Below are 13303 nucleotides of genomic sequence, written 5' to 3'. Positions count from 1 at the left end.
CACGGCATGCCAATGGTGCATAGATGGGCTGTGTATATATCTGCTCAACTGTGAGACAGCATACTGTAGATCAGGTCTCGTATGGCATAGGTAAATCAAACAACCAACTGCCTGTTGATAGAGAGTGACATCACATGTACCGCTGCCATCCTTAGAGTAGAAGTGAAAACCAGTCTCTAATGGTGTGGATACAAGCTTGCAATCCTCAAACTGAAAGTGCTGCAAAAGCTGTCCAACGTACTTGGATTGTGACATCAAAATGCCCCCCTCACTACTAATTTGCTGAGCATGTGTCCCAGTAAAGGGTAGCCTGTGTAGGGCTGTTCTGAAAGCCAAGTGTGAGCAAATGAGTATGAATTCTCAAATACTAAGCCCGAGGTGCCTGCTTCAATCCATAGAGGGCCTTTTGCAAGTGGCATACCTTGCTTTCATCCACCGACGAATTTGACAATCTTGTGAGACCAACTGTCATGAAAGGAACATGTAGGCACACGTAGATGCTTAGGGAAAATTCTGCAAATGCTCAGGATTGTGAACAAACATTGCCAAATCAAAAGTCATGGGCAAATCGGAACATGAAACAAGCAGATGGCCTTCATGTTGGAAAGGGAACGCTTGGAAGCAACCACCTCATACAAATTATTTGGGACTTGAGTCTGGGGACAACTATAAGTGGAATGAGTGCGTGGAAAGAAGAGTTATGGGAGGGTTGAAGGCTTTATACAGCTATTAAAAGAAATGCAGGAAGGCACATGTGGGACTGGGAAATGAGAAAATTGAGAGTTTTTGTACACGATGCTTGTAGAAACGGTAGTTCTCTATCGGTTGCCTAGCTTGAGCACCCAGATTACTTGGGGCATATTGATACAGATAGAGACCATCCACAAACGTTTTCTCATCGGTGAGTTGGGAGTTAAAGCCCAAACTCCATACCCATCCTGCTTGCAGAGATAGCATCTCGAACAACCGAGCCTCTTATGATCTTGGAAAGTATCCTAGAGCTTCTGTGACAAAGAGGACCAAAAAGGAAGCTAGCGGGTGTCCTTGGTATATGAAGTGTGAGGGAGAAAATGCATCACCTGTGTGGCCTCTGATGGCTGACGCCACTTGCATATAATGATGAGTCTCCTTTAATCCATTGTGCTAAAAAATCCGGTTTCCTTGTGGTCGACCCCCTCCAAGAAAGCTCAATCCAATTTGTCGTAAGACTTTTGAAGGAGAGAGGTTGTGATTCCCCCAAAAATGTTTTTCGAGATTGTCCGCCCTTGAACAAAGCCTATTTGTGTATTGTAGATGATATTTGAAAGAAAGGATTAAAGATAAACATAAAAAACATGATTGATAGGAATCCCATTCAAGGTGGAAAGAATCCACTAGGGGAGCTTTCTAGTAGTAAAACTGAAATAAAGTCTCAGCAATCAACTTTTAAGCATGAGTCATAACAATTTACACAACACAAGCCAAATTCCAATGCTCAATGCTAAAGCCATAAGTCATGACTTCTTAAAGTTTTAAGCTATAAAATGCTAAGTTCAAGAATTTTATGTGTTAAAAAGACCAAAGTAGTTTCGAATACCAACGTACATATGGCAGGAGGGCTATGTGACGTTATGCAAAGCAGCATGGGACCTGTGATCGACAGCTTCTCCAAACAATTTGAAGTGTAATAGGGCAGAAAATTGAACTTCGCCCCTTTTGCACAAAAGTACAGCAACCTAAAAAGACGTTTCAAAAGCCAAATGTGTGAAAACAATTGGAAACGTTTCAAAAAATAAAAAATGTGTTTCATTGCAACTATGTATTGAGCAAACGGAATCTTCTCCAACTAATGGTTGAGAGATCTGTCCAGGAAAACCGTGTTGTACATGTCTGCCGATCTAACCAGTGTTACAAAGGGGAAAAGTCTAATCTGGGGGTGTGGAAACATCTGTACTCTATTCTAGCACCCTTTGCTGAGCCGAGCCTGAGCTGCTGTCACATAGCCTTTAGGAACATTGGCCTGGAGAAGAGGATGCCCAAATGTACTCCAGACAACCACATGGACCAGTTCCCCAGCATTGCATAGGTCTCCTTGTGCATGGATGATCTGAAAGAGTTTAAGATCATGGCGCTGATTTTACCAAGTTTGACTTCCAAATTCTGCACTGCCTGAAGACATGAGGCCAGCAGGTGAGGAAAGGAGATCCTTTAGAATAGCTGAGACTGGTTAGACCAGGCTTTGAAGCTGTATATGTGTCTGCAAGAGTTTCAGTCCAAGGTCCCAGGGAGGAAGAATTATGCCCAAGGAAGTGGATGTTAGAAATTACCCAACAGAGGGTACGCACAGCGGAAGACTGATAGTAATGCCCAGGAGCTCACACAGTGTGGTGTGGGATGTGGAATCACAAACTTCTTAACTTATTTGCATAAAATAGATGCGCAGACTCATCAATAGACAATGAACCAGCCAGATAGAGAAACCACCAAAATAATATATTTCCGTCCAAAACTATGGACACAATACAAAAGAGATAGATCCATAGTCCCACCAATGGTGTGGTCCTCTGATCTTACCACAAGGTACTTCTATCTGCTGGCTATTTCTAGACTTGAGCCCGCGTGCTCCACCTCGAGTGTCTGTAGACTTTCCGTCCAGAACGATCCTCTCCACCTTGCTGTCTGGAAACCAGCCTAGGTGGGCTGCCACTCAAGCTCAGTCTGCAGCTCCTTCAGGGTCACCTTCACCTCCTGTGTATAGGCCCAAGGCTTGCCTTCTTGCTGCTCCTGTCTGCTGTTAGAGGGCTGCTCCAGAGAATGATGATCACAACACCTTGCTGCCCTAGAAGACAGCCAAGGTCCAGCCTCTAGGGAACTCAGTCTGCAGCACACCTTCCACTCTCCTTCACCCCCAGTGTGAGGCCCAAGGGAGTGGCTTCTGGCTGCTCCTGTCTGCTCCTTTTCTTGCTGAATGTTGGATGATGAAATGAGGCCTGAGGCCTCTCCTTTTATAGGGCTCAAGGCCCCCTTGAACCAACCGACCAGCCAGCCCTAATTGGGCCGACTGGCTGCTCGGTAGCAGCCCTAACCAACCGACCAGTTGGTTGGCTGGTTGGCTGCCTATCCAGCCCTATTTAGGGCCCTTTGCTGGCCCTTTGTTCCGTGCAGGGCCCAGCCCCTTTGGACTGCCTACCCCACCACCTGCCAGCCCTGCTTGCAGGCCATAGATCTGCCCAATACCTGCTGCAACAGTGCGACTCTATGCTGCTACTTCTGCCTCTGTTCAGCCCTTGTCCGGACTGTGGCGCACCCTGCACACCTTCCGTACACTGCCCTGCAGCACTCCGTACTGATCCGTACAGTGGCTGTCCCCTTTCTCTGGGCATACCTTGCCCTAGGTCTCCCTCCCCCACGCTCTCCTCATATGGGGGCTTACAGATGGGGAGGTGACCATTCCAACAGTGGAGTGTAGGCTAACACTATGTAGACTTCACACTCGTATGCTATCATCATAACATGGAAGCCATCACATATTTATACTGAAAATGGTTATGGGGTGGCTCAGTTTGGGATGTTCAGCACATTCATAAAGCTACACTTGTGGATGGGACATCAGGAATGAGAGCAACCAAAGTTCAGGGACATTAGAGGATATGGATAGTCAGGGGTGCGTATCAGCTAGTCTCGATGTACAGCCCATTACATGGGTGTAAATTGACAGCTCTCTGTTATAATGTGAAAACCTGAGTGGTGCACACAGCAAAGTGACATTATGTGATGTGTGGCACCTCAGAAGTTTTTCCAGTATTCCGTGTTCTTGTTGTGGCACAAGAAAAATTTAGGAAGCAAGTTTGATTAGTTAATTTATCAAGGCGTACACAGACGATGCCTGTTTTAGAAATGTTTCTCACAATTACCGTTTGTGTTTTTCTGTAAAGGAACTTTCGAGGCAGAAAGATGCTTTGACTGCACTTCAAGCCATGAGAGGAGGTGGAGCACCCCCCCAGTTGGAGGAGAATATATCTGAAGTTGAAGCTGCTATTGAAAAGCTTTCCCAGGACAGGTTCTGCTATGAAGCTCAGGTTTTAAAGGTGAATTACATAACATCCACTCTGTCTTGTACAAATTTATGTATTGGGCTAAGGGGTGAACTGTTGTTTAATATAAATTTCTTGACTTCTTGAGACACTCTATTGAAGGTTGACACCTACATAATGAAAAGAAGACAGTGAAGAGTCTCTTACATCTCGAGAAACTTAGTAGTTGATGGTTAGACTGTGGAGATTGATATTAGCTTCCTCACGCAAGTGGCAAAAGTAGCACAGTTCGGTGGCCATTTCCTTGTGAGATTAATGTGCAGTTCTCATTTACTTGTTTCACATGATATTCTGGCTGCATGTTCTTTTTCTGTTGTTTGTAAGACTTTGCACCTCTTTTTAAGTCTTTGTAATTACTCGTTGGAGTTTCAGCAAAAGGGAGGCGAATTCATTGAGTTAAAATTTTTCCCCACCTATTAAAGAATTCCACAGTTTGATCTTAATGTCCAGGCCTGTGTAGTTGCATGACTGAAAGACTGAGCAAGTGGAATGTTCTTCTGTTGAGAGTGTAGCTGTAGATGGAGTGAAACATTGTAGGCTCCAGAAAATCAGATAAATTTGCTGAATTTACAAAGAGACTAGCAATTCCAGAGCAGAAGCAAAGTTCACACCAGCCGATTTTGCATTGCTCCTCTGCTTACCCATGTTCCCCTTTTTTGCTGTGTAATGAAGGGGAACAAGGGCCAATTTAGAGGACCTTTAGAGGCCTCTCAGGTGGGAAATGTGGAGGGACTATAAAAGTCCCCATCCACCCCTTTTTGTACACTTTTTTGGATGTGACATCTAATCGTATCTACTCCCTTCTCTTCCTCCTACGTGCTGCCTTCACTCTTTCTCCCAACCTCTCCCTCTCTCTCTCTTCCCCTCACGCTTCTCCCTCTGTCTCTCTCCTCCTGTCCCTCTTCCCCATTCCTCACTTCTCACTCCTCCCTCTTTCCCTCTCTTCCCCTTGCCAATTCTATCCCCTTCTCCAATCTGCCCTGCCTCCTTCACTGAATTGGTATCAGAGCTCCAACCTTGGCCTTCATTCCCCTACACAGAGCACAACGCCAACGCACGCCTACGTTGAGCTACTATTGCCAGCCGGCAGCACAAAGTCCTAGAATAGTCTTCAATGCAAGGCAACGTGGGAATGACCACCCCCACAAATCGGCACAAACCAGTGGCGGGAGACCCTTGCTTTTACCCACTGCAGCATCAAGCAACCACAATCGGACGACACCCACGTCAAATGATGCATTGCCAACCATTTTCCCAACCCCGTGCACTGCCAGTAATCTACGCTCAACCTAATACATTTAACCCTCACTAACCCAACTAAGGTTACCCAACCCAAACTGAACTAACCCTAACTACTAACCTAACCAACCACTAACTAAACCTAACCCTAGTTAAACACTAACCTAGAATTTAAATTTTTGTTTCCTAAGGTTTTGCATGGCGGTTGAGTTCGGCGGCGATTTGGCGATGATTGGATGACAGAGGCGGCGGACTCTGGCGCAGCACGGCGGGCGACGAGCGTCATGGCGCAGCAAAGCGGGTGACTTGGACACGACACAGGACCTGCACGTCTCCAAGTTTGGAGTCTCATCGTAGGGCGAGATTTCAACCCCCGAAAGTGGAGGAGACTGCGTAAGGTCAGCAGCGGAGCAATGGAGGGATTATGCAACCTGCGTGTCATTGTCGATCTTTTTTATTGGAACATCATCAGATGAGGCGGATGGTTATGTTCGCCTAGCAGTCAAAGGCTTCAGATTCAGAGGTAATTTGTGGCTGAGCGGCCTTCACAGGTAATTCATGGCTCCTAGCTGTCCTAGGTCATTTAGGACCCCCTCAAAACCCAAAAAAAAAAGAAAGTAAAATGTCAAAATTTCAGCCTCTTTAGGGGCCTTTCACAGCCCCGTTTGGAGTCATGATCTTCTCCATTGGCCCTTTTCGTGGTTCTACACACTATATCATGTGCTCATTATAGCAGGTTTTGCTGTCTATTTCTCCGAGTCAGCGTCTTCTTGCCTGCATTTGTGATCCCCTTGAGACAGTCACGATGCCACCCAAACGTCTACCTCGTGTTGAGGAGTCGTTACAGGTGGGGACACACCATTTGAGGCTGCTCAGTAGGAGCAGATGGTTTTACTGAGAGTGCTCCTATAGGTGGGGTAGCTGTAACTACTTGCCCCGCATCTCCTATACCTATGGAGCAAGGGAAATTTTTGGATGCTCTCTCCTCCATGCTTCAGAATGCCTTCTTGCAAATGGGCAGATCGAGCAACGGATCAACCAAGCTATGTAGGACAAGGGCAAGCAACCTGCACCCTAGCAAGGGGACCACTCAGATCGTCAGGATCTTTTCTCTGCTCCACGTAGGGTTTTTATGGCAGATGCTCGCCGTGCATAGGAGCATTAGTCTTCTGGATCGTTGCATGTACCCTAGCATGGGGATTATCTGGACTTGGATGATGCATTCTCTGTGCCGCAGAGCATGAGGTATGAGGTTGAAATGTTCAACCCAACCACTTTGAAAGACCTCACTAAATTGGCTGAGATTGCTGAGAGGAAATTGAATCCTCGGAAGCCTTTCAACAAAGGAAAAGAGAAAGCTATTGTACAAAATGTTAACAGCCAATCATGTCTGGATGGATACCATTTCCTTCCATGACTGACGATGAGAAGAAAAAGCTAATTAAGGAGGGTAAATGTTTCGGATGTAAGAAACATAAGCCAGGGCATCCATGGCATACATGTCCTACTCCATTAGCCAAAATTGCCAAAACGAATTGTGTAAAAGGGAAAGGCAAAGCATCCAAGCAGGAGGGTGATGCTTCTACCTCCTCATCCTAAGACTCTACGGTGAACATAGAACCAAGAGTAAATGCTATCCATTCAGCCAACATTGGTGTATGGATGTGTGAATTGAATAGAGAGTAGGCATAGAGTATAGACGGAGAAAAATCCGTGTAGAGCGTCTGATAGGAGGAATAGGGCTGAAATAGAAGAGTTGGAAAAAGAGATTGAAGGTCTATAGTTTCTATAGACTAAGTAGCTCTCCATCGCAAAATCATCTATAGCCAAGGTCTACCTAGTTCAATAACACATTTGGGTGAGAGAACATCCTTTGAATACTGACCAATTTGTTGAGAATATGTTTCAGCTTATTGAGCAGGTTACTACAAAGAGATTTCAGTAGCTTAGTATTCAGAAGAGAATTCTGAGATCGAAGATGCACTGCAGTGGTACTTCTGCATTTTGAATATTCAGCATCAAGAGGAACCAGAACTTGAAGATGAAATTTAAGTTTTAGTATGAAGAGGAGATGCAAATGTAGAAGTAAAAGAGAAGCGTACACAAGAGAAAGAGACAAGAAAGGATCCAGAAGAGAACTTTTGCCCATTCAAGCAGGAGGGAGTGTCATGACAAGAGAAATCACTAATCCGTGATTAGTAGACATTAAAACATTATTATATATTATATGCCAATGGTGTAACATGTATATGTATTTATGATGGGCACCTGCCACCGACCGATTTGTTATGGCGGTGGATCATCTCAGTAGATAGGAGTTGAGCTGGAGCCACTGCTTCAAACGGAATCGAATTTGGACATGTGATACTTATTCTATCAATAAAAATGTGCACACACGTGTCTAGGTCCTAGGGGCAATAGGAAGGGAAGGGTGCATTAAGGTGCATTGAATGGTAGATGCATGGGTCATAGGCTAAGGGTAGGTGTAAATGGGAAGATGGAACGTGAGTGATCTCAAGGGACTTTAATGAAAGGGTATCACCCTTTCATTGTAAATCTCACGTAGCATTCTTCATTCACCCTGCATTCATCGGCCATCCCTCACACACCTTGCATGTAGGTTGAAAATAGAAACAAGTACTCTCACGAGGGTGCTCTTTCCCATTGGAGGGCCAATTGGCATTCAAATTCTGCATGCATTGCACACATTTGCATTCTTGAGAAGGCTGGTTCTTCACAAATAGTCAGAAAGGGTGAACAAATGGGTGGAGAAATATTTGAGGCACTTTTGTCATGATACTTAGAAGTCTTGGGATAAATGGTTGGCACTTGTTGAATTTTGCTACAACAGTACCAAACATCTCTCCATTGGCACGAGCCTGTTTGAGGCAATGTAGGGATGCAAGGTTGGGATGCCTTCTTCAATTGCTGACATGGCTGTGAAAAATCAGCAAGCATGAAATGACGGATGCCCCTCTGCAGTTGGCTAAAAAGAATATGCAGGATGCCCAAGCCAAGCAGAAAAAATATGCGGACGAACGTAGGCAAGCATAGAAGTTTGTTTAAGTACTGTGATATCTGGTTCGTTGTGGTCATGTCTCCTTTCTCTGAGATGTAGATTGCTAGCAAAAACCATGCCTATGCAGGAAAGACATCCAGTTTAGGATCTTAACACAAAGAAAGCAATTAGCATTAAACAAATAATTACAGGCTGGCAGCCACTCAATCCAGCCAGACTTCCCTTCACATATAGGCAAAAGAGGTGAATTTGAAGGACATGAGATGGAAACATTCTACCTTCTTGTAGAACAAATGTGAAATTAAATTATATCTGTCTTCTTGGGCAAGATCTGTCTAATAGTTGAAGAAACTGTTGATGGCCGTGTGAATTTTGAATGTCTTTTCAATAACCCTTCATCTAGTGTGAAGTGTGTTTAGCTGAACATTTGTGACAGGGAGATATAAACCATAGGTTGTGACGATTCATATTTTTAATAATGGGTTCTAAGGGTAAGGGATTCGTCTTCTTGGATTCAAAATCTAACTTTGATTAATGATGGATTATGTAGGATATGGAACTTCTACAGCAGGGCTTGAACTATTACAGATTGATGATTGTATGGCTTGTTAGTTTAGTGGGAGGGTTCCAAATGTCCCTACCTGTGGATTGCCCTATGGTTTTTGCTTCCATGCCAGAACATTTTGTAGAAGATGCCATGGAGCTGCTCCTTATTTCATCTCGCATTCCCAGGGCTTTGGATGGAGTGATACTGGTGAGTTTAATTACCATTTTCTTTTTGGCTCATGAATGGGTTGATTTCAGAACATTATCAGTACGGAATGATGCAGAATTTGAGATCCATTCTTTTCTGGACTTTATCTAATAATTGTTCTCACTTTGTGATGCTCTCCTGTTTTAAAAGTCTTCATTTCTTTTGCTAAAAATTGGTTTAGTGGCCTTAAATGCAGGACGAATTTATGAGCTTTATAGTCATGTTCATGGGAAGTCCACTACATGTAAAGAATCCTTATTTGAGGGCAAAAATGGTGGAGGTTATCAATGCATGGATGCCACAGAAGAGGTGAAAAGTTTATGAATTTCAGACATTATAAGACACATAGTGCAGATCCTTTTTTCAACACTGAGCAATGTTTATTTTGGCTGGGGATTTTTCCAGCCACGCACCCACCCATTTGCACAATCACGGCTGTCCAGGGCACCTGAGCTGCCACTGTCAGGTTAACATTGATAGGTGTTGCAGTTTAAAACCATTATGATGAGACCTTCTATGCTCTCCAAAACTTTAGGACCGAGAAATGTGGCAGCTTGGTTCCAAGTGCTTAAGCATTGCAGAAAGATCTTATCATATTGGTATTTTCTCGTTAGATTCCAATCATTTCTTGGGGTTGTATTTCTATTAATTTATCGGTTTTTTTGCAGCTCATATTCACCAATGCTCGGTAGTTCTATGGCTTCTCTTTTTGAAGGGCATCAGTTAGCTTTACAGTATCTTGTACCAAATCTTCTGAAGCTTTATGTTGACATCGAGTTCACTGGTTCACATACACAGGTTGATCTTTTTCTGTATCTAATTCTTTTCACCCCATTATGTGTAGATGTCTTCTGGATTTAATCTATGTTTGCTTGCAAAGTAAGACATTTTTACTGGTCTGTGCATGCATTCTTACCACATACGGATTGTTGAGGTTTGATATTTTTTTTTTGGGGGATCAGCTCATTTGGATTTTGAAGACAGATAATGAATTTAGTCGTTTGATGTCTCAGTTCTATGACAAATTCAACATTCGACATAACATATCTGAGCTTCTTGAGTACCTGTGGACAGTGCCGAGTCACCGCAATGCTTGGAAAATGGTGAGCTGGTCTGGAACGATAGCCAGAAACGTTTTTTGAGTTTGTTTACATTTTCCCAAATTAGTAGTAGGTTGTAAGTAGATCGATTATCTTGAGAAAGGGGGGCCTTAGATGGTGGTAACTGAGAAGAGCAAGCATGATGAGTGTGAGTGGATGCATGGGTGCATGTGGATGAAAGGTATGGGAGCATTGAGACTGCAGCAAGACAAAGAGAGAGAGACCCACAAATTGTCGCTTGCAACTAAGCATTTCAGTAATCAGCCATTTTGAAATATCGTATGTACTCTACGTTGTTTTGGCGGAGCTATTTTGTAAGCAAACTCACCAATTCTTTTAAGGAATGTGAATGGTCTACAATACATGGGAGACAGTTTAGACTTAGGGGTAAACTCGTAAAATATACTCTCGCCTTCGTCCTACTTTTTTTCTATCTGAAACCACATAACTTCAGTTTATCTTGAGCCCCTTTGATTATATGTTTGGCATGCTTAACATTTGATCCATATCGTTGAGAAAGGCTTTAGCAACTGGTACTTTTTCTTTCTCTGGCCCTACAGACATTGTCATGGACTAGAGCATGCTGCTGAATTTTTAGAATTGTTATGGCAAACTCTAGAATTAAAAAGATACTCTTCCCAATTTGTTTGCCTTTTACTCACATATGCTTGTAGCATATCTTCAAAAGCTGGATTGACTGTTACTGTTTAGCCATCCGTTGTGGGTGATCAGACTTGCTCATATTGCCAACTTATCACAAAGCTATGAAAGATATCCCTCCAAAAGTGACTATCAAACTTACTATTGGGGTCTCACTGGCTGGTAGACCATAGAGTTCAATGAGTAGTCTTGCTAACTCAAGTTCTCAGTTTTTCTAGCTAGAGTCATTTATACCTAGTCAAGCCGCTCAAAGTCCTGGGTGACTTAAAATCAATCAAGATGCTTCCCATTTCCAACTAGGATCTGTAACGGATGAAGCAAGCCACCTAACTTAGGATGCTCTACTCTATTCAGTTGACACATATAGCATCTATCATATAACCTTGGACACCTACTTGGCAAGAGATTTATCAAGTTGGTTTGCTGCTTGTGAAGCAGTGTGGCTGAGGAGGATCTTATGGCACATGGGAGTGCAAGAGGATGAGGCAACTATGCCGAGGTGTGACAATCAAAGTTGCAATATTAGCATGATCATGGAGACCGACCATAGGGTTTAGGACCTGTGCAAAGTTTGACCATAAGTGGGAGCCCCTTATTCTTGCTGGGGCTTGGGGGGTTCCAGGGGGGCCGCTGGCCCCCCTAGTGGGGATTCGGGGGCAAGAGCTCCCGAGGTGACGGTATAGGGAATATTCCCTGAATATTCCATGGACGACGAGTGGGTTCCACTGACTAGGTTAACTGGTCGGCTTCACCGACTAGGTTGATCCGACTACTGCCCTCATAGCTATAAAGAGGCGACCTCCCCAGTCCATTGCATCAGATCAGTTCAGTTCAGATCAGATCTTCGAGCTAGTAGCTCTTTACATAGTATCTGTCTAGATCGCCATCTAAGCTCCACTGTGGGGGCGCACGGGTGGACGGAGCCATCATCTGTACTACATCAGTATTGAAGGAAAATTTTGTTCATCTCCAGTTTGCTGTGTACTCTCTATTCTTTGTTTAGTTTCTGTCTCGCTGCGTCGTGTAATTTAACATATCTCAACCAATAGGATGATGTAGGGTGTCTGTTCCTTTTTTCCCAATTTCCCTATGATAAATCTTTTATGTAAAGTTTCTTTTCTTTTCCAGTAGGTCCTAGAGGGCTTGCGAGCCCATGCTGAACACCCATAAAGTATCACGGTTTGTACAAGCATAGTGTACATAACTTTCTCATTTCCAAATTTCACAGGTGTGCCTTCCTGCACTTATTTTGGAAGCAGGTATGGCTTCCTGCACTTATTTTGGAAGCCATACAAAGCTTTCAAACCCCTTAGGATTCTTCTTTCCACACGTGGATTCCATAGTCCACTTGTAGTTCTTGGTAAATTCCATCCCTAAAGGCTCTCCTTCAAGAGACATCAATTTGTTTATTACAAGTCCCAATCACCATGACCTTTGTTTTGGTTATGTTGACCTGCATTCTTGAGTGTCTATAGAAGTCCCCCAGTGCAGCCAAATGTGCTTGCACTTTGCGAAGAAGACTACATCATCTGCGTAAATAAGCAATAGTAGAGCATCAAAAGGTACATAGTAGGGGTGGACTTATATAGTCCCTCCACATTTTCCACCTAAAGGACCTCTAACTTGGCCCCTTTTTTTCCTTTCATTACAGCCATCCTTCCCATAGAATTTCGCCCTCAAAATTTCACAGCATGGCTGTGCAAAAGTGCAGCAAACAGCAACTACTAATCAATCTGGTAGGAGATAGGGGTGGTCCTGGACAATGCTTTCTGGATGCCATGAATTTTCATCCTCAGGGAGTCCCCGCCACTTGATAAGATACTCTACATAGGCCTTGTTCCGGAATACATGGTCTCTAAAACCCACGATGTGCCCCGGGACATAGAGGATGTGGCCCTCTTCATCCATAGGTGGCAACTCGGGAAGAACATGGACATGGTGTCCAACATGTGGTTTCAGCAAAGACACATGGAAAACATCATGGATCTTGGAGGTATTGGGTAGCTCCAACTGATAGGCTACCTCTCCAACCTTGCGGATGATCCTGTAAGGACCGTAATACCTATGAGCAAGCTTTGTGTTGGTATTACCTTTCAGTGAGGCATAACGGTTCGTATGGACGGAAATGCACATAATCTCCCTCTTTGAAAGACAAATATCTCTCGCGTTCATCTGCACATTTTTTCTGCTTAGCTTGGGCATCCTACATATTCCTTTTTGCCAATTGCAAAAGGGCATCCATCCTCTCCAAGTCATTCCGTGCTTGCTGATTTTTCACAGCCATGTCACCAATTGAAGAAGGCATCCCGACCTTGCATCCGTACATTGCCTCAAACGGGCTCATGCCAATGGAGAGATGCTTGGTAGTGTTGTATCAAAATTCAGCAAGTGACAGCCATTTATCCCAAGACTTCTGAGTATCATGACAAAAATGCCTCAAATATTCCTCCACCCATTT

General features: G+C 43.9%; 1 protein-coding gene across 2 annotated transcripts in view; it reads left to right on the top strand.

Moving 5' to 3' along the window:
• Positions 1–13303, top strand: part of LOC147892826 (U-box domain-containing protein) — a 43184-nt gene that overhangs the window by 15003 nt on the left and 14878 nt on the right. For both annotated transcript variants that reach the window (XM_087386896.1, XM_087386895.1), the window contains exons 5-9: positions 3915–4067; positions 8882–9085; positions 9282–9394; positions 9754–9883; positions 10099–10188. In XM_087386896.1, coding sequence (XP_087243022.1) covers positions 3915–4067; positions 8882–9085; positions 9282–9394; positions 9754–9883; positions 10099–10188 — 690 coding nt within the window. The remainder of the gene's footprint in view (positions 1–3914; positions 4068–8881; positions 9086–9281; positions 9395–9753; positions 9884–10098; positions 10189–13303) is intronic.

Source organism: Dipteris shenzhenensis, chromosome 16, assembly GCF_047967505.1.
Source record: "Dipteris shenzhenensis isolate YYH24624 ecotype China chromosome 16, Dip_SZ_1.0, whole genome shotgun sequence".
NCBI lineage: Eukaryota > Viridiplantae > Streptophyta > Polypodiopsida > Gleicheniales > Dipteridaceae > Dipteris > Dipteris shenzhenensis.
The sequence above is the reverse complement of the archived record's forward strand: the minus strand, read 5'-3'. Positions and strand labels throughout refer to the sequence as shown.